General features: G+C 40.1%; 2 protein-coding genes across 2 annotated transcripts in view; one reads left to right on the forward strand and one right to left on the reverse strand.

Annotated features, from left to right (window-relative positions):
- Positions 1-3,538: 3,538 nt before the first annotated feature.
- On the reverse strand, positions 3,539-12,211 carry MRPL15 (mitochondrial ribosomal protein L15; the record flags this gene model as incomplete). Its single annotated transcript, XM_082015199.1, has 5 exons — positions 3,539-3,906; positions 5,114-5,237; positions 5,743-5,908; positions 8,476-8,633; positions 12,113-12,211. The coding sequence occupies 5 exons, from the start codon at positions 12,209-12,211 to the stop codon at positions 3,569-3,571; spliced, it is 885 nt and encodes a 294-aa protein (XP_081871325.1). The 3' UTR covers positions 3,539-3,568.
- Positions 12,212-15,467: 3,256 nt separating this feature from the next.
- LOC309402444 (transcription elongation factor A protein 1-like) overlaps positions 15,468-26,296 on the forward strand; it is a gene marked incomplete at its 5' end in the record, with an annotated part of 51,001 nt that continues 40,172 nt past the window's right edge. The window contains 8 exon segments of the mRNA XM_081996275.1: positions 15,468-15,536; positions 16,087-16,118; positions 19,216-19,281; positions 20,777-20,824; positions 21,639-21,709; positions 22,318-22,391; positions 23,133-23,234; positions 23,808-23,984. Coding sequence (XP_081852401.1) covers positions 15,468-15,536; positions 16,087-16,118; positions 19,216-19,281; positions 20,777-20,824; positions 21,639-21,709; positions 22,318-22,391; positions 23,133-23,234; positions 23,808-23,984 — 639 coding nt within the window.

Consider the following 26,296-nt stretch of genomic DNA (forward strand, 5'->3'; position numbering starts at 1 on the left):
GCCACTGATTTATTCATTTACTCCTTTTTGGAACTTGTGAATGGTACAGTCAACTTTTGGTTGTTAAGCACAAATAGTATAATATGAAGTATAATGAATTAAAAGGGAAAATGCGTATATTTCAACTTGCTTCTTTTCAAGTCTGCAGTCAGGCACCTGTAAGCATAGTATTGACTGGCTGCTGTTAGTAGAGCCTATCTCTTAAGACAGAAGTGATTTCTAATTATCAAGGTACGATATAAGAAGGTATGTACTCATTCAGAGGCCTTTATTTTGATTTCATTTTCACATATGTAATCAGTTTTATCAAGGAACCGTTAAAAAGTATGATGTTGTTGATAAAAATTGACATGGCTTTCAGTACTTTGTGGCACAAATAACGTTTCTTGTCCTCAGCTACTTGATAATGCTTTTCCGGCTACAGCAGATTGGGTGCTTCTTGCTGTGTAATACATTGTTGCACATGAAAAACCCCTATCAAAAACAGGATATCCAAGGCAATCATTTATCTTACAAACATGAAAACATGGTACATATTCCCAAGTAAAGAGAACGGCCTTAGATGCCAGTGCTAGCTTAGAGTCTTGCATCAGCGAGCCTGACCCTCATATAAACAACAGTCCATTGCAAGGCTGTTTATTACAGATTTATTAGAAACCTTGTCAATAACTTGTGCTTTTGATAATTCTGTATTCGGTTGCCAGGAAACTTGTATTCCTGACGAGATAAAATGAACAGGAAATCCTCTATGGCCTTGCCACTTTTTCACTAGTAAATAAAAATCAGAACAACCATTATAAAATACTAGCTACTGTAAACAGGAGAGGAAAAAAGACGAGCATTGCATATTTTAAATAAAGAAACATACAGCCCTTTTTGCCCTCTCCACTTATAAGATGATAAAAGATCACCTTTATATAGTAGAATGACCGGATTTTGTGGAACGTGGCTGTTTTGGCTCCAAAGTATTTGTAGCGTTATAGTATCAGAACCAGGATACAGCTGCCTTGTGACTAAGTCGTCGTTCACTGAATAAGTGCTGTCCAATCCCTCAACGTCACCAGACATCTGTTTCCTGTTTTCATTCTTTCTTTCACTGTTATCATTTTATCCAAGTTACCCTTTCACCTGAAAACCATTTAGAAACTTACAGAAACCAGCGCGTGCATGCGTGTGTGTATCAAAGAAGTTGATTTAGAAAAAAAGATTGCTGAGAGCAATTTGTTCATTTTAATACAAAGAGCAGGAGTGGAAACAAAAGTTGCCTTCCCCCCTTCTTCTCCTCCCAAAAATACACAATGATACATAAACACTTTTGTCTTCTGGTCTTCACTAATATGACTAACTTCCTTCTTCGCTTCCAGTTAAGTAGCTTTCCTGTTGAGTACCACCACCTCCACAAAATACAATTGTGAATTGATTCATAAAAACAGAAACATTAGGGCACAAATAAGGGAAGGCAATAAATACTCTTCCCCCCCCCCAACTCCTTCCCAAATGGAGGCAGTAGTATTGTAATAACAAAAAGAAGGAAAAAAAAAAAAAAGTATTGCTTGTCATTTAAGGTTCCAAACCAACAATCATCAGGATGCAGAACAGGATACATCTAAAGTGAGAAAGTTATTTACTTCACATTCAAGTTAACAGTAGCTATACTTTTTTTGGCACATGGTATTATTCTCAATGTGCCAAAAAAATGTTGTGCACCTTATAAAATATGAATGTTAATGCCACTAAGACCAAATTCCTGCTATTCACAACCCACTTTTATATTGGTGGTGTTTTGCTATGTTTCACCTATACTTAAACCACAAGTCAGGGGAGCGACATTACTGATAGCATCTAACACACATTAACAACGAACAATAGAAGCTGAAGAGTAAATTGTCAAAAATTAGTGACTTTCCATTGTTAATATCTGGATTTCAGATTATTTAATCAGCATGAGAATAGAAGACTTGTTTTATCATTAGATGCTCATATTAATTGACAAGGCAGTTCGTTGAGTAAAGCACAACTCTGGGCTGGTTGACAAACATGAACGGAAAAGAAAAAAGCATCCTCCTCTTGTTGTCTGAAAGAAAAAGATATTTTTAATTATGTTTTTTATTCCCCCCCCTCCCACCCTTGAGGCACACCAGCGAAATACAGATGTTACAGAGGAGAAACAGGAGATTCTGGCAGTCAGAGGGTTTTCCCTAGGAGATGGGATGGTTTTGCAGCTACAGGAAACTGTCAGTAGCATTTCCACAGGCACATGAAAATTGGAAAGCAAGACTTCTTGTGTTCTGGTCTTCCGGACTGTTTCCTGCATCCTAATAACCAAATTATCCTTATTTTAATGCCAAATTGAGTTTCCATTAAAGTTCATGTAATTACAAAGCATCTCAATGTCAGAAGAGTCAGAGCAAGTTCTTATAGATTAATTTAGTCTCCAGTCTCATCTTTTAATTTACTGCTTGGTTCATCATCCCAAATGCCAAATCCTAAGCTTCCATATGAAACCTACAACACTCTTACATAGTAGTAATACAGTATTCTGGAGAGATTGATGAAAAAAACATTTGCTGGAAAATGTTTTTCAAGATTGTAACAAGTTGGTGTGATTAAAAACATTTCCCGTAAGTAGCTTGTTCCTAACTCTTCAGAACATCAAAATTCATTTGTCCACTGTCACATATGCAGTCTGTGATCAAGCTGAAAACTGAATCCTAATTGTGTAGTTTGTCCATCACATCGCCATCCTTCACAATCTATTGTCTGGATTCTGCTATGCATTTTTATTAATGTCATTACATTTTTGTCTGGACTAGTTTTAAATTGTTTGAATAATAAAAGCCATTGATTTAAGATAGCTATCTTTTTTTTCCCCCTAAATTTAGATAGACTGGGTGTGCAGTTTAAAAGAACTTTCTTTCTCAATTCCATCTGCAGGAATAAGACAAAAATCAAGACCTCTCAGGCTCCAGCGCTATTGAAGGCAGTGGCAAAATCCAAAACATTGCTATGGAATTGAAAAAGTTAATGAATTCTTAATGTACTCCATTACTTCTGGTTGGTTTTAATTTTCCCCATCCAAAAATGGATAGTCTACCTCTTAGAGATATTCAAGATACCATTTTCTAAAATATAAATTATAGCATTATGTGATGTTATGTAATATGATTGTAAAACTAATATTAGTTTTGTACAGCCATGTTTCTGATTTTGAATTGGAGGGGGGCGGGACGGGACAGAACATAGTCTATTTATTAGGTCAAGTTACTCTTTGGAATTGTCCTCTGAAATAAATGCAAAAATCAAAACATTTTGTCTGAAAAAATAACTGGCAAATCATCACAAAAGAAAGTGCCCGAACACACATTTAACTGTTTCTAAATGTTGAGACTTTTCATACACTGTATTATGACAAAAAAAAAGCTGAGAGCTATAGCAGAAGATTACATAAACAAAAATTTATGTTTTGTCTAGTATAACAGGAGTCTTAAAAAAAACAAACACCACTTTGTATCCATTATTTCATACCCAGATGTTTCCTGTACACCTGCAGTTGTCTCCAGTCCTGTATTCATGAGCTATAGTATTTTAACAGCCTCTCATCAGTTGGTTTTAGAATTTTCTTGTCTGCCATGTTTACGATCCATCCTGGAGCAAGACCAAAAAATATCTGTCTAGGATCCTTGCGTGTGCTTAACATTTTGAAGAGTTCATCCTTTGTTATGTCTGGTAAGACATAGCCATATTTCTTGGCAAGTTCAAGCCTGGCTTCTGCAACCTTAGATGGATCTGCCAGGTACCCACGATTCCTGGCATCTGTGTAGTAACGGACTAAATCTTCAGGTGGAAGCATTCGCTTTGGAATAGGCTGGCCACGCAGAAAAAATACTACTGGCTTACATAAAATTTCTGTGGGCAAACATGAGAGAAAATTAGATACTATACTTTATAATACATATTTAAAGACATTAAATGACATCTTCTTATTTAGTATTTTGTGCTAAATAACTTATTAAAAAGTATGAAGGAAAAAAACAAATCTTAAGAATATTCTTGTTTGGAATGAGACAATGGTTTACAAGTTTCACTTAACCAAATAAACAACTCTGTTTTAAATATTTCTAGTGACAATCTGGATGAACCACTACTCCTAATACGTTTAGAATGCCTACTTTGGAAATATACGATAACTAAGCTAGATGCCGCCATTTATTTGAAGGACTGACTTCCTGGATAGAAAGCCATGAAAATGCATGGCTATTTACACAGCGTACCCAAAAAATGACAAGTTTAGTGTTTTGGTAAGTATTTTAAATAAAGAATCAATGGCACATGCACCTATTTAGTCATTTGTGAGACTATCCTCTCCCTCCAAGTTTTACCGAGTTTGGCAAATTACATTTCAGATCCTTTTAACCTTAATATTTTGAGTATTTTCTGGATTGAAAAAAAAAAAAAAAAAGAACTTGTATCACTCCAGAGTAACATACTTCACACACTAAAAATGTCTATTCCTCTTGTTCTCAGCCTCATTCACACATGAAAGCTCCACTACTGTCAATAAAAATGGCATGAATGAATATTAGGCAGGATGCAGCCTCAAGCAAAGCAAAGCCTCATTCTTCAGTGAAAGTGTTCTGAAAACAATAGCCATTTTGACAGGAACGATTCTGAGCTTCTGTAACTTAGTTATTTCCTCACTTTAACTAGAAAAATATTTTAAATTAAAAATATAAACATCCACAGAGCTTTTTAAATACAATTTTTTTCCTGAATTTTCTTAGTGTTATTAAACATGTCAGAAAGAAGACAAAAATTCAAAGAAACAATCTTTTACTAGTTCCTCTATTTACAAAACTACTTGGATTTCTTTAACTGGCTGATCGGTAAATGACTACTAACACTGGTAGGGCTAAACAGGTGAATGGTTAAAAAAAGCAAAACTGAGGATGCATTACCGTTCAGCATTTGTATAACAGTGTGTTGTTGAAGCTTTTAGAAGATAAATGGATGATTTTCCAGTAAGAACTATGTTTGACACTTTGATTTGGATAATTTAATTTTTGCACATTCAAAAAAAGGGGGATGGGGGGCAGAAATTAAAAGAAATTCTTACCCAAACTCCTTGGATCGTAGAACGATGTTGTTACAACACCTCCATTTTTTTCTACAGTTGCAATTGCTAATTCAGATGCCCTCTGCACTTCAATATTTACTTTTGCTGAAAAAATATCAGCACCCTGTAAGTTTCAACACATATTAGAATAACATTAAAATGAGTATTTTAGGACATACATTTATTCTCCTCTGCAAAGCTGTAAGAAACACTAAATCCTGCGAAATATTACAATTTGTTCCCTGCACCAAGGTAGGCAACCAAATTGCTCTCACTCAGTCACCTTGGTTGAATGAAAAAAAAAACTTTGCCTTTCCAAAAATATTCATACATATCTGTCAGTACATTCTAGTCTTCCGTTGTAAAATACTTGTTCAACCTCTTGTTATGCGCTCCTTAATTATTATTTTTGTAGTCTCTCGGGTCTTAAAATATCATCCTGGGAGCAGTTTTGCTAACACACAGTGCCCTCTAGTGGATTTATTATCACAAAAATTACACAGCAAACAAATTTAGAAAAGCAAAGATGCTTCCAAAACATGGGAAGGACCATTTGACAGCCTGCTATGGAAAAACCAAAAACCCAAGGCTTTATGCTGCATGAAGTAATAAGTGTCTTGTACACATACCTCCTCCACCAGCTGGACGCCGTAATCCCTCTTCAGAGGTTGCACTGTTACACCTCTGGCATTCGTGAGCTGTGTTAAGTCAATTGGTTGCGTGGGGTCAACTCTACCCAAATCAATCAGGTACTGCAGCCTCTGAAGACTGAGGGGTTGATACTGACGTCTGAGGCTAGGGAGAGGAAAGCAAAAAACAAAGAAACAAAACAATGAGAAATTTACAAAATTGAATTTTTAATAGGAACTGGTCAACTGAGATACACCACACTGTATTCTGTTTTCTACCTACTTCTAAAACTACCAAGTAAATGTTTAAAACACACCTTTCCATAAGCCAAAATGTGAAGTTTAATTTAATGCAAATACAAACCCTAGTTACAGTCCAAGACTCCATTATGCCTCCAGGTTTGCTCACACAGCCCACATCCAATACGATATTATTGATTTTGCTGTTGCTGAGCTCAATTTACTCCAGAATACCTCCCTACCCGCTGTCTGGTTTAAGAAAGCAAAAAAAAAAAAGAAGAAATTAAAGTGTCAGCATTTCTTCAGAAGCCAACAAGATTCTAACTAACTACAGTCTTCAAAGTGAAATCCAACTTGGACAAGCAACAGAATCTGCACTGTCAGTGCAACTGTTCAGTGCGATTAACAGAGCAAAAGTTCAAGAAGCGGAAGAACACCACTGCAGACAGAAAGAAGAGTGAGGTGAAGATAAACAGGCTGAGACATTGTTCAGTATGCTCTCATCCAGCCATGATAGCGTCTCTGAAGCACACTTAGTGTTCACTAGAAAAACATTTACAATAGCCTGACATTGAAATCACAGAATCATTGAAGTTTGAAAAGACCTTTAACCATCAACCAAACACCACCATGCCCACTAAACCATGTCCCGAAGAGCAACATCCACACGTTTTTTGAACACTTCCAGCGATGGTGACTCCACCACCTCCCTGGGCAGCCTGTTCCAATGCTTGACCACTCTCGCAGTACAGAAATTTTTCCTAATATCTAGTCTAAACCTCCCCTGGTGCAACTTGAGGCCATTTCTTCTCGTTCTATCACCAGTTACTACAGAAGAGACCAACATCCACCTCACCACAACCCCCTTTCAGGTAACTGTAGGGAGTGATAAAGTCTCCCCTCGGCCTCCTCTTCTCCAGACTAAACAACCCCAGTTCCCTCAGCCGCTCCTCGTAAGATTTGTGCTCTTTTTGGCAAATTTTTGCAAAATTTTGCAACAACATTGAAAAGAAATTACAGCGTACTTTTTTTGTTTCCACATGCTGTCAGATGTGGTTAAAAAACAGCAAGACCCTATTAATTTCTTGTCATCGCAGAAGCTGGGAGTTTTGATGTTGGTTATTCATGAACTTGTGGCTACGGTCAACATAACAAGCTCAGTGTCTGCTTTCTGCAGCATTTCCTTTGTAGGACTGCAGATCTACACTCTGTCTTCAGCTATCGAAAGTGCTTATTTACTCTTATAATAACTTAAGCAAATAGGAGGAAGTGATTCTGTGATTCTGTGAAGTGACAGTACTTGGAAATATGAGTTTGAATCACACTTTAAAACTAGTAAGACTCATGGAGAAAACCTTTAATAGCCAGGACAGGTCTGTAAGTTATATTGCATGTATAAAGAATGGAAATATAAAAATGCACAGCTATTTGATATATCAGCAAATGAAACATGAAATCAAAACAGCAAGTTTAACAATTCACAAACAAATACACATTAGCCTTTGCATTCTTGAACTGTCTGCTAGATGTGGCATGTTTTTGTTACTGCTGCCTATAACAGCATTGTATGGGTACAGAAGTTTGCATGACTATACCTAAAAGCATGAAAGGGTTAGTGACCCAGGTAACATACATTTATCTTAGAAAGCAAAACTAGCTTTAAACAACAAAAAATTTTTAAAATGCAAAATTTTGTAATTGTCAATATAAATTAAGGCAATGAATAAAACACTGGCATACAGCTCCCCAGCTAAGAAAAGCGACTGGTGAAGATACATGTTAGAAGAACAATTTTACAGATTAACAAGCTGGAAGATGGACAAGGCACAAACAAGCACAATGTGAAAAGAGGACAGAAGTGTCAAACAAGGCAGAATGCCCAGGGAGAACAATGGTGAAAGATGACTTAACGGCCTCATCCAGCAGATTTGATATTAAAGATCTTGTTAAGATCCTAGGTGGAACAGATGAAGTACTGCAGTGTTGCAGGGCTAAAAAAAGTAGTCGTGAACAGAAGCAGAACTGTTTGGCTAGCAGCAGATCAGAGCTTCAGGTGAATAAAGTGAAGAGAAATAACAAAACAAGGCTTTGGATTACACTTCCATGCCTAACATCCTCACTCGAGTCAAAGGGACTGTTCCCAGTCAGTTCAACAAGTTGTCTGCTGTGCAGACAGGCAGAGAGAAAAAAAGCATGTGTGGAGGAGTGGTCTCAGAGGAGAAACGCACTCAGCTGTAGGAGAAAGGGTAGCCTGCTACATACGAGGGATTATGCAAAGAAAAGGGGAACTAAGCAGAGCTATAAAACAATATTAAAAAAAAAGTGAATTCATGAAAAAAATACTCTCACAAGAAACGGGAGATTCTGCTGGCAAGGAAGCTAACAATCTCATTTTCAGTTAGGCCTGTTTTGGCATACTAGATTCTGGCTTCAGGAGAAAGATCAAGAAAAGCAGACAATGATTAATTTCTGAGGAAATGTGAAGAAACTTACCTATGTCCATCATTAAACCCGTATTTTGGTATGGCCAAGTAAAATGGAGTTTGACCACCCTCAAAGCCTAATCGGGGGCGATTTCCTCTTTGTCTTTCTCCTTTGTGACCTCGACCACACTTCCTACCTCCATATCTTCCACGGCCGCGTCTTCTCTCCTTGAAAACAATTAATGATACATTTAGTCAACTACTTTGGAGATAAGTATCTCGGAGACAGAAACAACTGAGCAAAATGCTGATTCTTGAGGAAAAATTAAGATAGCTCTTTTCTAAGGGGAAAAATAGTCAGAAAAGCAGTTAATGTGATTTTTGTAGAGCACAGCTTTAGGCAGGCACCACAAATAGTCTGAAAGCTTACATAAGCACATATTGCAATAAAAGGATTACTACTATTTAATCCTACCTCTTACACCCTACGCTCTCCAAGTTAGAGAATTTTCCTGAATTTACTATTGATATTTCTCCCTATTTCATGAGAAAGAGGCTCAGTGCTCAGAAGTTTCTGAACACCGACAATGAAAAAAGAAATTAAAAAAAAAAAAGAAAACATCAATTCTACTTCAAGGGGCAGGGGAACAGACTACAGATTCTATGCACATATGTAATGCTTTTCTTGGACTCATACTTTCCAAAGAGTCTGCAACTGTTGCAATTTCTACTGAATAAAAAATTAAAAGAGAAGGCTGTAGTTTAAATATTTATTATTTTTTAAAATTAAGGCTCTCATACTAAGCTATTAATTTCCTGAGAACTTGGAAGTATCATTGCAGCAATAAGCAGTGGTTCAACAATCTTCTTGCACTGACCTATTTGTGCCAGCAGAAGCACATGCACAGCTAAATGGAGAAGGGGATCAAAGAGATAAGCAAAGGTAAAATCTTTTTTTTTTTTATTTTAAATCTGCATCAGTTGCACCATTCAGTATAACTCATGGGTATGTAAATATCTATAGGATTACACAACAGGCAGTAAGCAAGGGTGGAAATGAGCAGCTGGGAGTGACTGCTATTTAATGAAGCAGTGCTAGCTCACTCTGACCTAACTAATAAAGTTTTCTGTGTAAGATGACTTCATTTAATTCACACACTTCAGAATTTGCAGCACTAAAGCTCACTTTGATTTCTTCATGCTTTGTCAGGGATAAGACAGAGCCACAAGCTTCAGAATCCTTGCTGCTGTGCTGCACGTGATAGAGTTCAGTGTTCGGCTCCAAGAGGCATGATCACATCTGTGTATCGCTTTGATGGATCCATTTGATCTTACAAAGTTTTTCCCATTTAAGGTAACATTCACTGCAGTGTGAATGCATGTGGAAGGAGCAATGTCATGCTGCTAACTAGTCTCATATCTGCACAACACAATTCACATATTTGCTATTTTCCATTGTCTTTCTCCATGTGGATCAGTCAGGCTGGGAGACATGGAAAGCAACATATTCTAAACAGTATTTGTACCACTTATAAGCTAACTTTGGCTAAGTCTGAGCACAGTCACCGTTAGAACAATAATAATTTAAATAATTCATGAAAGAGACTACAGTTAGCCTCTTCAATTTCTCATTTTTTTGTATTCAATACTCAGCCAAAATTTGAGCAGCCCTAATCCTACAAATCACCCTATGCAGTTAGGCTGCAGCACAGAATATTGAGTAAAACTCAGGTCTGAAAACTGCTTATTACATCATGGTACTTGATTATTAGCCTAACACCACAATGGCATAAAATTTGATGCTCTTTATTGTGTCTGTAAGTTCTCCAAAGTTATGGAGCGCTTATTGTGCACTGAAATACTAGTAGAAAAGTCAGTACAGGCATACATGAGAAAAAAATGCATTAATATATTTGAAACCTTAACTAACCCAAGATGCACAGCTTACCTATAATAATACTAAATAGCATAGAGTTCAGTTTTGTGCTAGACTAGACTATCCCTGCCACCAAAGGAAGCTGACTTCTCCCGAGCCCACATATTATGTTGCTTTACTCACAGCACCTCTTGTCCTGACACAGACAGTTGTGCAGCTCTGTGTTGGACAAGTCAGGGTATTAAACTAGATGAAAACTAATTTTTGTCTAACTAGTTTTCAGCTGGTTTAGTTCACTGCTCTGGTTCATCATTCAACCTCTAGCAGCAGTACAAAATATACAGCAGGTATGAGTACCTGGAAGCAAAGAGAGGACACAGCTGGCCCATGCTTTCTGGCAGTTGCCTGTACAGACACCAGATTAGACGGTGACTTTAGTTAACACAAACACACTGACAATATCTGGTCACAAATGGAATGTACTCAGTACATTGACCAGATTTTAGATTGTCAGAGAAGGCAATCAAAACCTTTTTTCTTTGGCTGCAACTTCTGTTTGTGAAGTCAAATGCTCTTAAATCCGCTTGAGAGCTTCATTGATCTCAGATCTTTTGGTTGTCAGTCACCAAAAGAAAAATACCAGAGAAACACCAGAGAAACAGAGCTGAGATCACTTATACAAACTCTAACTGAAGGCAAACAGTTAGCAGTAACATGGGGGAAAAATACTCATTTCCTAGATGGAGTTGCAAGTTACTTGTGAAAGACGCAATGACCATATCAAAATCACTGCTTTCAAGGTCTAAAAAAAAAAAAAAAAAAAAAAAGTATTTTCCTAAATCCAACAGCTACCTTGAAAAACATGAAGTCCTGAGACCAAACACTGTCAGGAAAACATCAGTAAACTTCAAGTCCAGACCATCTCACAACATCTGAATGCTGAGCCTGAAAATACTGTTTTGGAGCCTGAATTAGTTTGAAAAACTTTAAGAATCACCACTCCAGTCCTGTAAAGGGCTGCTTCTTCCAGCTCCGCTTGACCCTGGCCAAGATGGGCATTCACAGCTCCAAGTGAAGTAACTTGACAGGGGAACCACAACAGCTGCAGGGGGGAAGAATTTCCATTCTCTGACCTTGTCACAGGTCTAAGGGGTTAGAACTATGCACCACTCACCAGCTCTGTGGGCATCTCTATGGAGTCTTGAGCACTGAGAGGGAAGTGCTGCTTGGTGCTCCCTGTTAGTTCTCTATTCCTATGACTTTAGCCCTTGAACCTCATCGCCCTGTTCACTAATATTTCCCCCAAACCAGGTGGGTTTCTTCTTAGTTTCTTTTCTTTACATCTCTATCACTTTACAAGGAGATAGGGAAGAGAACATGTAGTTTTGTTTTTGAGAAAGCAATAGCAACAAGAATGCAGGCTTGCAACACATTCCTTTCTTTTTATGTTTTTTAACCTTCCCCTTTCAAACGTATTACCCCATCCCTTAAACATCTGGCATTCCATACTTTACTGTTTCCTCCCGCCCCCCAGCGATGGCCCTCAGGTGTAGCTAGGGCCACTCATCAGCCAGGTCTTTGTGGGGATGGCCACACACAGACCGGCTGCAAGACATACAAAGGACAGCAACAGGGCCAACACACACAACACTGCCACCCACTCCTCAGCCTTCCCATGCCTATTTCGGCGAGGCCGCTGCCTCCCCAAAGGCCTTCTAACAGCCCGCGAGGCAACAACCACCAGAGCCGGGCGTACCCGCTGCCGAGGCAGAGTCCTGCCGCCGGAAAGGAAGCTTGCCCGCGGCCCACCCGACAAGCTGCAAGCACTCACCCGCTTTTTGGAGCCTGGACTGGGCCTTAGGTTAGCCAGACTGACCCTGGGCAGCGACCGCAACAACTCCAGGGCCTTGGTCCCGCCATTCCCGCTCATGTCCGCTCACCTCCCAAGGGCAGCCCAACGCTCGCCCGGGCGAACTGCTTTACGGCAGACCCGTAAACCGCGCCTTCCCAACAGTGTCGCGCAGCCGCCTCCGGCGGGCACGGAGGGGCGCGGCGCGGTTGAGGCCCTGTGGCTTCAACCGGGGCTGCGGTACCGAAGCGCGCCGGGGCCGGGGTGTTACCCGGTGATCCCCAGCCGCCCCCGAAGCCTCGGAGAGGAGAGCCGTGCCGCCTGCGGCTGAGCGGGACGGAGCCAGGCTGCCTCCCGGCTGGCCGCCGCCTGTGTGCTGTGCTAGGGCAAGCGGCAGGGAGCTAAACGTTAACGTGCGTCGTTCTTCTAATCGTGTCTGAGCAAGAACAGCAACGGATTAGGCGTCGGCCCCAAGCTACGTTTCGTTTGCCAGTAACTACTGTTCTATTACACAGATCTCGGCCAAGTGTTTTAAAGCCAAGCCTTTAAAACCATCAGGCTGCATCTAAAAACAACCGACTGACCGCACACACAGCCATCGATCCGCTAACAGTGCTGCGCCCTGCGTCAATGCGAACAGTTTGAAGGTGGATACTTAACTGGAAATGTGTGTTACGATTAGAGACTTACCTTGTACTGCTGTGGTACTTGATCAGTTTTATTATTTTGATCTTAAAAAGTGGACCTACTGGCAAATCACACACCAGGTTCAAGGGGTATATTGGTTTGGTGGGAAGAACAGAATTGGGGAAGCGGCTGCTGAGAAGTCACAGAGCAGAAAGGCCAGTTCCTGTTGCGAAAGTCAGCTGGTGCTTCTCAGCATCATATCCTGCTTTCAGTCCTGAAACTGCTGTTTGACCAAAAACCTTCTTCCATGTTGAATGTCTGCTTCAGATTACATCTTGGAGAAAAGGTCGTGCAGCAGTTCTGCCAGTTCTAAGGGTGAAATGGAAATCACACTGCAGAAATTCATGAGTTTCAGTATGAAACCTGTATAGCTTCTTACCCCCTTCAAAAAAATTAATAAAAATGACAATGTAACAATACACATGAAATGCTGGCATGGACAACTATCTTACCTCAGTCCATTTCAACCACTAGAATAGGGAAAAATACACAGTTTAGAGTATGCTTTGCCTTGTAAAGCTCTTGCTGCTTTCAGCAGAACCTTGAAATCAGGTAGAAAAATAACACTCATATGATAGATATCTCACTGTAAAGAGACAGCCAACTTTTAAGTCTTTGAAAGATTCATAATGCAGATATTTTCAGTAATTCCTTGAACGTTGGTCTGTAACCAGCAGACTGCCCCATGCCCACACAGGCCGTCCCACTACTGTGCAATTTGCCTATGCCCAAGCCATGCAAAACTTGTGTTTCTCCAGTCACTCTGAGCCACGCTAGCAGAAATCGGGATCATTCCAGCTACACTGATTAAAAGATTAAAAGCTTGATCGAATTATGAGCAGACTACTGATCTCATAGCCTGGAGTTTGACCAGCAGGCCACCTCACGGAGGTAACACTTACATGGCAAATGACTTGGTAGAGAAGGAAGACAGAATTTTGTTCATGTCCCAAAAGGATGCTCTACAGCGAGAGTCATGTTCAGCATACTTGATAAGTACATGGCATAATGTAAAACTCCTAATCTTTTAGGAATCTTCCATGCATAAACTGTGTTTTCTTTAAAGATTTGAATCAGGTACAGTACATGAGGCGAGAACACACACTAGAGATAAAACACAAAAAGCTGCCTGTGAAAATAACCCAATTTTAGCGACAACAGGGAGCACCCTGGCATAAATTCCATGTATCAAAGCAGCCTAACAATCATGACAAAAGAGGCTGCATGTTTAATGTTACACAGTTGGTGCAAAGATTTCTCCAACGTATCAGACATGCTGATAAAAATATTAATGTTGTTGAGCAAAGCTTTGTGAAAAGATGTCCCTGCCTGGTGTGGAACATGCTAGTGGGAAGGATGTGAAAGAAGTATAGCCTGCATTCAGCTGCTGTTTGAGCTGCCAAAAAAGCATCCATGTTAGCCAGATACCACCCAGCAAATACAATGAGCAGATTGACTTTCTGGGAGGAAATATCTGACAAAGATGTACGGAATAGAAGACAAAGAACAAAGTACTTCATTTTGATAGAAATGTGTTTGCCGTACTTATTCAGAGTTGGTCTAAGTATTTGGAATGGACTGGAATGATCCAGTAATTTCAATACAGAGTGCCTGAATAGCCCAATACATTTCAAGATTAGTAAGAATCATTGACTCTTTGGCTGTAAGCCAAGAGATTTAATTTGGTGATGAAGGCATCTGATCTGATGAGGACAAATGAGTTCTGTCTAACAATGCTGTTTGCTGGCTTTCCTGTTTCCCATGACTTAGTATTTTATATTTCCCTATTTAAGAATATTGTAATTTCCCTTTTTCTCAAAGCCTTATAATACAGCATAAAAATGATTTTTACAGAAAACACTCAAACTACAGACATGTGCAAATTATACTATAAAAGTGCAGTATCATCTGGCAGATAGATCTGGCTATTTGAAAGGTAGTTTTAAAGGCAAAAGACAGTTCAAACTCTTTCAAACCACTGGAAACACAAACACAGAAGCAGCTTTGCAGAGCCTGACTTCCAACCAGCGTATGCAGACTTATTACTTCTCAATATGCCGGACTTTCCCTCGAGGGGTTTCCTTAGCGGGCGTTCGCTGCCGCCGGTACACCCCAGAGGTCTGCAGCGCCCACACGCCTGCTCAGGCCACCGGTCTCGCCACCTGCGCTTCTCATCCGCAGCAGGCCGGCCCGCGAAGGCACGTACAAGGTCGAAGGAGGAATCCAGGGTCGCTGCTACAGCTCTGCGGGGGCCACGTTAATCTTTCACCTCAGAGGCGCCCGCTCACGGGCAGGCTCGCGGCCAGACGGCCCGCTGGCGGTAACGGCTCCCCTCCGCCACGCGGCCGCCTCCGGCACCGCCCCCACCGCGCGCCCTGGGGGCCACCTGTTCCACCGCCCTGGCAGCAGCCAATGGGGGCCGGGGATGGCCGGGGGGGGCGGGGCGGCCGGGCGCCCCAGCGCGCGGGCTGTGGGCGGTGGGCCCGCTCCCTCGCCCCCGGCTGCCGCAGCGCCCCTCGGCTGCCGCCCGCCCGCCCGCGCCCCGCCCGCGCCCCGCCCACCCCGTCGCCCGCCCGCCCTCCTGGCCCGGCGCCCGTCCCGCCTCCCCGCTCCTGGCCGGTGTCCTGCTGGCCGCCTCGCAGCCCGGTGTATGTGCGGCAACAACATGTCGGCGCCGCTCCCCGCCATCGTCCCGGCCGCCAGGAAGGCGACGGCTGCCGTGAGTGCGGGGAGGGGGGAGGGCGAGCCGCAGGGAGGCGCCGGCGGTCAGGGGTCCGCCTTGGCAGGCGGTGTCCCCCGCCCCGCTTTGTTCTCCGGTGAGCCCTCCGCCCCGCGGCCCGGGGGCGACGGGGCGGTCAGGCCTGGCCCGGCCCGGCGGAGGGCGGGCGCCTGCCTGCCTGCTGTGAGGGGGTATGGCGGGGCGGCCCGGCCCGGCCCGGGCAGGTTGACAGGTCTCTCCCGTTACTTTCCTGCCAGAGCCGGGCTTGGGACCGCGGTCGCGCTCCCTTCGCGGCTGGAGCCGGCGCCGGGCGGGGGAAGGTCATCCGTGTCGGCGGGGCCCCGCGGCGCCGTGTGCCGGCCGAGGGCGGGTGCGGCCGCTGATGGCGGCGGGGAGGGCTGGGAAGCGAACGGAGCAGAGTTTCCTTCCGAGAAAGTCGTATCGTGCTCCGAACTGTGTGTGATCTTGTGTGGGCGTCTGCAGTACGTGGGTTAGGTGCGTTTACAGTTTAGTGATCTTACACCACTATGGGTTTTTTTTTTCCCTTTAGGTCATTTTTCTTCATGGATTGGGAGATACCGGGTGTGTATTCGGATCTATTACATACTTATAGCTTCAAATGTAGGGCTGCATGTTTTAAAGATGTGAGCAGTTAAAAGCTACTTAAGCTTCTTATTTTGCCTTTAATTGACTGCAGTGGCTACCAGCAGATGAAACTTCATGTATGCTGGAGTGATAGTGACAAGTATTTATTCAAAATATTCCAGCATAAGTCCTCAAAGGCTTTTTCTTTTCAACCACTTAGCTAATTTGATCTGAATGTGATCCCTCTTTTGTTCTTGAGTCAAACTTGGTTGAAAAAGAAGGCTGTGGGTTCCTGATCTTTCGCCTTCCTCAGAGTGGGTTCCTGGTTATTCCTGTGCTTGTCTAAATTTAGAGTTCTCTTTCCCCCCCCCCCCCCTTCCCCGGACTTGTGGATTGATGGTTTACTAGTAGGTGCAGTTGGAACATGGTTTCTTCTTCAGTACAGCACACTTACATTAAAATCCAGGCTTACTTGATTTATCTAAGAGAATTCCTAAGTAGTCACCTAATGTCTACAGATGTATCTATCTGAAAAATGGTCTTCAGACTCCAACCATCCCCCCCGCAACAAGCTGTGAAATACCTTTTTTGCCTTCATCCTGTTATTTCCACATTTGAGTAGAAATGGAAAGAGTAGGGAATTTCTGGGAGTCATTCTAGGTGTGGTGTAATGTTTCCATTTGAAGCTTGTGTGTGCCGAGATACAAACATACATTCATTAAAGCCGTTGAACTAACAAGTTAGGAGTGTGTTGAAACCTTTTCTTGGTAGAAGACTTTAAAGGAATTGGCACTTAGATACTGAAAATAAGTAGCATGAATGTTTTGTCTTTTGTGCTCCCTTAGGGGCAAAATTACATAGTATTTCTTTAAGAACTAGGTTTTTGTTAACTGGAACTTTGATGTTGCCTCTAGGTTGAAACTTGCAATGTTTAAGACATAAACTTTTTCTGAAGAACTACAAAAAATAAGTCAGCTGTCAGAATTGAAACTTGCATAACCTGAACACTTAATAAGTTAAAAAGAGTCAAGAGTCAATACTTGGAAGTATTCTACAAGCGGAGTTGTTCGATTTCATTTGTTGTGCTGACACACCACCTTGTTTGCATTATCCCGCTTCCTTTCTGCTGGTAGGACGCAGCTGAGGCAGCAGTGCTTCCTGCATCTTGGCACCAAATGTTCAGCAAATGATTGCAGAGTCTTTTGAGTCTTTGGAATTTGAGTCCTTGCAAATTGGGTTGATGTTAGTTTTGACAAGGAGAAAAAAACACAGAGATTTGCTCTTTAACATAAATTGTATTCTTTAGACAAGTATCGTATTGCCATTTTGGTGACAAAGCTAATGTGCGGTCTCAAGCTTGCAAATGAACTGAGCAAACTGGAATATATATGTTAAGAAGTCCTAACACCTTTGTGGAAATATGGTGAATTAGCTGTATTTGTTCCTCTAGTCCACTGTAGATCAGATGAGCTAAAACTGCCTTTGACATACTGCCATTTTTTTTTTCCAAAAAAGCAGAAGTAGTGACCCAAAAAAGAATTGTCTGAAGAGAACTAGTTAACAATTTTGTAAATTCCCACAGTTTAAACTGACCTGTTCTGCTTCACATGAATTTTTAAATTGCTCACTTCAGTTTACCAACTGTGTTTTTCTTACTCGAGAAGTGTCTAGCAGAGGTTATGTTCTTTTTCTCTCTTAGCTCCTATATAAATGGCACTTAACGATTGGTACGTACTTGTCAAAATCTGAACAAAAGGTACAATACAGAAGCTTGTTCTAAAGAGTCTGAATAAATGTGTATATGATGTTGCTCTCCAAATTTGTCAAATTAATCTTTATAGTTGGCTAAAAAAAATCCCCAAATTCTTACCTAATTAGTTTTTCTCAGTTGTATTTCTCCCTTAGATTCTTATTTGGTCTTCTGTGATACTGCAAATACTATGCAAGTAATATCACCCACAATTTGTTAATGGTATATATAAAAGTATTTGTAGGTGTTAGGCTGAGATAGACAACCAGTGTTTCAAATGTCTGTGCTGTCTGTGTGTTTGAAACATCTTTAACTTCAGGTAGCATACATTCACTTTGCAGGATGATCTTAAAACTAAACCAACCATGATTTTATGGCTTGTCTGCTGTTGCTCTGATTGGTTCAGCTGTGTCACTGATGAATTTGTTAGCTTTTTTTCTGCTTAGAATCAACTTTCCAGTGTCTAGTTTAGTGGGTGCGTTAGGAATACTGAATAATGAGAAGAACCAGGAAATACAGGTACTATTGAGTCTTCTGGAAAGCTAAGTGCAGGCACAGGCAGTGGTTCTGCACAGGTCAGATTTGGGTCCAGCTCATTTCATGTCTAGATGAGCCCTGGAGTGAGTCTTTGGGAGCTGTTTACTTAAATTATGCTTTCCAGTTTTCTGGTCTGTAGGAAGTTTGGCAACTCATCTGCTGTGCAGATCTCCCAGTGTTCCGTGCATTCGTACAGCACATGCTTGAGATTAAAAGACTACCTGCAATCTGAACAACTCGCGGCTGCCTGAATCTGAGAGCATTCGAGCTGAGCCGAAGTGAATAGGTCTGATTGATTAGGTTGGTTTCATGTGGCGTTAGCTTAGATGTCAGTTCACTACTCTCTCACATAAAGAAATTCGGTTCAGAAAAAACAAAGTTGGCTGTGAAAGAAGCTGCCTTAACTCTACAGGAACAGCAAAACAGCTTCTGGGCTAGAGCTGCCTTGAAGCAGGATACCGGTGTTCATACGCTGTAGCACGCAAGTTAATAAACCCAGCCAGATACAGAGCAGGCTTTGCCCAGAGCCCAAGTGGTATTTCTGCAGCTGTGCCACAACTGTGGTAGTCAAATTAGATAAAGTGTCCCTGGCTGTAGATATGCAACAAATATTCAGAGGCAGAACTAACCTTTTAAGTGTAGTACTATATTCATAGCATACTGCAGTTGATGTAAAAGTTTTCTAGAAATGTGTTTATGTTGATCTAATTCAGCATAGTTCATACTTGCTCTGTGCTGTTGCACCAACATCAAAATAAGAGCTAAGCCAAAACATAAATGCGATTTAATGTATTTTTTTGTTAACAGGCATGGATGGTCAGAAGCGCTTGCAGGTATCAAAAGCCCCCATGTAAAATACATTTGCCCACATGCGTAAGTTTGCAACTTTTCTTATTTTACATTTTTCTGTAGAGTTACTTAAGACACTTGCACAGATGATGAAGTCAAATGGGATTTGGATGTCTCTGCATTCTGTTTTTATAAAAAAAAAACCCACTCCAAAGTAATGTTGATGCTATTAAATAATTTGTTATTTTTAAGAACTGCTGTGTGATTTACTTTATGTCAGAACTGCATTTTTATTCATATTTTGCTTTTGTTACTAATTCAGGCTGAAAACATACTTGGAAAGTTTTATGTGCAAGGTTAGATTGTTTTGTTTTATGTTGTCACTGGATTGAGGAGTTTGTTGCTTTTTCCCCCCCCAACACTCATTTGTTAAAAGCCAGCCTTAACAAGGAGTAATTTTTGTATTTTACTGACCATTAAGTATGCTTTGTATTAGGTACATGTACTTCTTAAACTCAAGTGCATGTATAATAGATGAAATTTCCCTGTTACGTGCAGCAAGTTTCAAAGATTCACAGAATATTCACGTTTTCAGCAAATAATGCAGTTTGGGCTGTCTTTGTGCAATTTGAGAACTAAAATACTTCCGAGCAGGGTTGGGAGTCAGTAAATGAAGCATTAAGACCTATCTAGTACTTGCTTAATGATAGAAAAACTAATTAAGCACAGTCTTAATTTATTTTAACACTGCAGCAGTCTTGGGAGATGCAGAACAGGGATGATAGGGAGATAAGTAAGCAATGTTTTGGTGTATTACTGATTATGGGGCTGTGAGTTATTTGTTTATTTTACCACATGGCCACGTTTTGCTGAGCCCTTCAAAAAGAGCTTAGCAATATCTGCTGTTCTTTTTGCTTGCCCTTTGTCTTCTTTCAGTCTTTCCCCGCAGAACTTAGTTCCTCGACTTCAGTAGATTAAAACTGTAGCCAGACTTGATCCATGGCATGGACCATGGAAGTTGTCTTGGTATGTCCGAAAAGATGCCATACAGCAGCATAAGGGTGGGAGTGAGTCCTGCAGCGCAGGCAGGCATGGCTTAAGCAGGTTCTGCTGCTGCGAGAAGCACGTGGGGCCAGACTCGTATCTGCCACTATGCTGCGTTTGGCTGCTTCCTTAGGTTTGCTGATGCTGCTGTGTAAGGTGCCTTCATCCACTTGAGCATGTGTATGGAACTGTGGGAAAAGTAACTGTTACTTTGAAATAACTGAGGTACGTGTGTGTGTGTGAGAGAGAGAGATATATATGTATCTCATACGTATATGTACATGTGCGCGCACACACGTATATTTATATAAAGCAGACCATTAATGTTTTGCTTGCTCTCCTTAGAGAGGGTGGTAATTCAGCTCTGGCAGGTTTCCAGAGAGATTTCTTGAAGAGATGCTACAAAGTAGCTAATGTTAATGATGGTTTAAAAGTAAGACAGAATTAGAGATAGGTAATTTCATGACATAGCTGCATCTGCATTATTAAATTTCAGTATGTATCTTATGTCAGTGTTGTTCATTCTCATTTCTAGGCCAGTTATGCCAGTTTCTTTGAACATGAACATGGCTATGCCATCATGGTAAGTATTCATTCAATTGCAGACGATTCTAATCAAAAGATACCTAGGAGTTTGAACTCATTCTTAATTAAAAATTATGAACAACCTGAATGGCTAGTTTTAATCAGATGTAAGTATAAAAAGCTTTTTGCTTTACTTCTGTTCTTACAAAAGGACTCTCACGAGTACGCTTTAATTCCTTGTGTATCTATGGTAGTGGTTATTTCTCAGGACTAATCTGTATGTCTTCAAATTAAAAAAGCCCACTTTATTTTGCAAGTATAGACTGTAGTCTGTATTGTGTGTGAATTCATAGGCATCAGTAGTAGAGACTTGCAGTGGAAACATTGCTACTAATGAGTAATATTTGGTGGGTCAGTAGGGTATCTAGAAACTACTCTTCAGAACATGCATTCTGAATAGAAAGCAAGAAAAATATGGTAGATTTCAATGGTCTTAAACCAGTCCTCTTAATTTTTATTCTCAAGTAACTTGTTTGTTTTTCCTATATTTCTTCAAACAGTATTTTAATTTTGTACAGGTAACTGATAAATTGAAATCCGTGCTGGTATTTTTGGAGCAAATATCAGAACTGAGGTGCTTAATCTGTATTAAATTACAGAAGATAGCAAAACTCAGAAAAGCTTTGTTCACTAGATCTAGCCTTTTAGCCACATTCATGGATTGTCCACTATTTTTTGTAAACTATGGGTAGTTGGTACTAACATGTCAGCTAACGTTTTTACCCAGAAAATATCCCAGTTTTATTACTTGTGTTTTAAGGAATTGGAATGCATGCTCTAATGAGTAATTCTCTTGCTGATATTTTTGTAAGGTTCGATATCATTGGACTTTCTCCAGATTCACAGGAAGATGAAGTTGGGATCAAGCAGGCAGCAGAGAATGGTATGCTTAGGAATACTTTTTATGGCTTGAGAGTACTTCCATGTATTCTTAAAAATTAATTATCAGTCTGAAACAGATTTTCCAACGACAAAATTGTTAGAGAAAGTAATATGTATATATTGTACTATTACTGATCAAAGTTTCTGTGAAAGTTTAGCTAAGTCCATAGTTTTTTTTGTGGTTTTGTTTTTTTAAACTTCATGAGTAGGTAGAGTGATTCACCAGTACAAACACTTCATACTCTCAAATATGAAATGTACCTGGGAACCAGTGTACTTTTTTTTTTTTGTAAGGAGTTTCTGGGTACCACAGCAGGTTAGAGCTGTACGAGCATCCATTTGTGATGCTAGATAGTTAGAAGAGGATACCATCTTCCTGGCAGTGGGGCTTTTGCAAGACTTACTTGCATGTTTTGCTCTTTGGAGATGGTACAGTGGCACTGGAATTTCTGATCATGCTCTAGATCTTTTGATAATTTTTAATGTATAGCAGACTAGATTTTCCTTTCACTAGCTTTTGGTTGATGTCAGGGAGAAGGTCTCTTTCCTCATCTAGACTTTCTACAGAATGGAGTGGTTTTTAACTACTGTCCTTTATTTATGTTGCAGTTAAAGCACTGATAGATCAAGAAGTAAAAAATGGAATTCCTTCTAATAGAATTATTCTGGGAGGCTTTTCTCAGGTAAGGTATGAGAAGGAAGGAACTGTGTCTTTTTCTAAGCAAGTAACCTAGCTTTCCTGGTGTGGGAAATCCAGACACTTGAAAAGAGCTGATGTTAGGTGCTTCTAAAATTTTAAGTTGTCACTTTGCCTTAACAAGTGAAGTTTTTTTAGTTTTATGCAAATAATTATCATTCACTGGAAAATGAACATGCATTTGGAAAAAAGGTGCTAAAATTAATAGTCTCTTTAAAGTCTTTATGCACGTAACTTACGTAGCTTTGCTTGAAAATCTTGCTAGTATTTTTAATTTAACTTTTAATTTGGTAGATGTTTGATGGTCTGGATTTATTTGGGAAATTCTTCCCTTCATACTTGTAAAACATCTGTGGTGGATAGGTTAATAGATTAATTGGTCCATACACAAACTGCCCAGTCGACATGCAAGTAAATTAAAATATTAAAGTAGTGATAATACTGTCATGAGTGATAGTGCTTTACTTCAAGCCTTTCGTTTGTTTTTTTTTTCCCCCCAGCTGTTAGTTATGGTAAACTTGCTGTTTTACTTCTGAATTGATCACATGGACTTGGCAGGGGGGGCGCAAAATAAATGTTACACGGGAATACTGGTTTTAGTGTTGGTTCTAAGGAAGAATAGATTGGAATAGAAAAAGACTTTTAAAGGAGAAACCAGCTATCTTGAAACAAGCATTAGAAGGAACATTACCATCACCATTCTAATACTTATATCTTCTTATCTTAGGGAGGTGCGTTATCATTGTATACAGCTCTTACAACACAACAAAAATTAGCAGGTGTTGTAGCCCTCAGCTGTTGGCTTCCTCTACGGGCTTCTTTTCCTCAGGTATTTATGTTTCTTACCTAAGCTAATTTGTACTTGGGAATGAGTATATCTGAAGATTGTATATTTTGCAAGACTTAGTGGCCGTTATTACTACCAAATATTGACGTAATTTGATAACTCAGAAGTTTTTAAAATAGGGCCCTGGAGTTTTAGAGTTTGGCAAGTTGTAAAAATGAGGAAATAGTCAGTACCTATCTCTGCTTAAAATGACATTCCTAGGAAACTTAAAGGATACAGCAAATTTTCCTTGAAGATTAATTTTCTATTTGCCATTTGTTCCATCCGAAAGCCGCTATCTTATTAGAGATATATAAACAAAGTGTACTGTGTTTTACTTGGGCAGAAATCACGTTTTTCTGTTCTGAAATTAGTGCAAACATTTTATTAGCAGATTTTTGAACTTCGTGTGTTGTCAGGCGCAGAGCTTGCTTGTGGTTTTTTCCTTCAGGATTCAACTTATTTGTCATGCCACAGGGCATAGTGCTGTGGTGTTATTTTATCTTGAAGATGTTAGCCTTACCTCCACTTACTGTGTCTTTCTTCTCTTCTCCCTTCTAATTCCACCCCTAACAGGGCCCTATCAGTGGTGTCAACAAGGAGATTGCTGTTCTTCAGTGCCATGGGGACTGTGACCCGTTGGTTCCTCTAATGTTTGGTTCTCTCACTGTTGAGAAGCTAAAGAGTATGATAAATCCAGCCAACGTAACCTTCAGGACTTACTCTGGCATGATGCATAGCTCATGTATTGAGGTAATTTTCTTAATACACAATGTTTTACATGTGTATGGTTAATTTTTTTCCCCCAAAACAAGTATGTATTGGGGAGGGTGTGTTAAGGGTTTTGTTTTTTTTTTTAATAACAAGTGCTTGATGCTCCTGACTTATTTATTGAGTAACTGAATGCCTGGCTGAAAAAGCATCCAAGGCAAAAGTTTTTTATATGACTAGTGGGAACTTCCTCATAAGATTGCATTTTTGGGACTAGGCTAGTTGGTCCATAAAATACTCTTTATTTTATTATTTGCTTTACTAAAAAAAAAAAAAAAAAATCTCTGAATTGGAAGGCAGATCCCTGCAGCAGAAATCCAACGTGGTATTTTGGAGAGAAGAATCTTGTCAGTTCCATGGAGGGAGGCATCGAAGGAGTGGAGAGGGGAGTGTTGACGCTATGGAAGAGGCAGCCTCAGAACCTATATTTATGGTTATGTCTCAGCAGGCAGCTGAGCTGATGTAACAGCTTATTGCTGCCAGAAAGGGGTGGACTAGTTCCTTCTGCTTATGACCTTGTGGCCCTCTCTTCCTTCTTGCACCAGCTCTGGAGCTGATCAAAAACTTCTTTGAACCATTTGAACTTGCTAAAATGGCAAAAGCTGCTGGCTTCAGTTTTTGCAGCTGTAGTGAGTTGAAGCATCAGAACTCACACAAAGTAAATGGTAGGAGGAAGAAACAGAAGAGGAGGCAAGGAACAAGTCTGCCATTTGTCAGCAGTAGTAAATTTGTTAATTTGGATTGCTGCACCTTGTGGGAACTGCACCTTTGGACAACTTCTTTGGGACATTTACACAGCTGTATTCTGTTTAGGCAGTAATAGCACTGACTTGTCACACATACATGAATGATGTGCTTTTTCTTACAATATTGACTTGTAATTTAATTAGTTTTTTAAATTTTTTAACATGGATTGGTTTCCCAGTCTAGTTCACTGTATTGCTTTTCCTTAAGGAAGGAAGAACCATGAAGGTGAAACTGAATGGTTTAGGAGGAGGAGCTGCTGGATTTTTCACACTGCTGCTAATTTGCAAAAGTTTAAAGTATACATGAAGCTAAAGCCTTAGAAACATTCAAATCCTATCCATGCTCAGCCTGATGCTGTTCAGATCACTTGATGATTAATATGTAGCTTGCCAGCTCAGCTTCATGGAGAGAAAAAGAAAGTAGTTTTTGCTCTTTTTCTTGTATTTGTACATTCTTGTATATCTGAGTGCATAGTGCCTTGAAGAGTTACCAGCCTTGACTTTTGTGCGAAGTGGTATGTTTTTATCAAGTAACTAATTACTCATTTGTAGCCCAGCTGCTCATTAGAACTGAAATGTTGAAACATGATTTAGTGTAGCTGGATATATTATAGTAGGGTACTTCAACTAATACATACTTCTATCTTTAAACAGGAAATGATGGATGTAAAACAGTTCATAGACAAACATCTACCTCCCGTAGACTGAAATGATATGTGAGAAGCCTTCTATATAAATACACCAGCATCAACTGTGGTAGAGTGTTAATCTTTTCATATGCCTGATAGGAAGCATTACTTCTATACCGGCAGTGTTACTACTGTGTTGCAAATTTATACTTAGGATGAGGATTAAATAATACACATGCAAGAAATTATAATCTTTTTAGTATTAATTGTCCACTGGTGGGACTATATGAATGAGGCAGCTAGGTAACAATGACAGAATGTAACCTAAGTGTACTGTTTAAGAAGTCTGATTTTTTTTCTTTTTGATTGCAGAATTTTAAACTATTTGTACAAGTCATTAAAAAAAGTGAGCAACATAAATGTGACCAGTTTAGTTACACTTGAGACATGATTTGTTCTTAGTACTCCTTGAAAACATATTAAAACATTTCCTTTATGTAATGAATGCATAAAGTACACAACATGTAACATAGTGGGCATATGATGGTAAAATAAATGTTACCAAGGACAAAGCTTTAAATATTAAAATAAATATCTGTTACTCCAGATAAGGAGGGTTGTTCATCTAGACTGGCTAGAAGTCAGCAAAAGTATTTTTTATTTTTAAACCTCTCAATTTTTAACTGTTTTCATATAGGTAGATACTGTGGACATTCTAAAGGGACACATTGCTTGTTAAACTGTCATTTGTCGCTTATTTGTTGTCTCTCTTTTTTTTTTTTTTTTATTACTACAAACTCATGTCAAATGCTGACTTGGAACAGAATTCTGAAGAAGTGCATAGGATTAATTTGAGTTTCATTTTAAAATTCCTGTTTTCGTCCTGAATATTCATCTTGTGCTTTAGTCTTCATAGCTT

The sequence above is a fragment of the Phaethon aethereus genome, assembly GCF_964289735.1.
Source record: "Phaethon aethereus genome assembly, chromosome: 2".
Lineage (NCBI taxonomy): Eukaryota > Metazoa > Chordata > Aves > Phaethontiformes > Phaethontidae > Phaethon > Phaethon aethereus.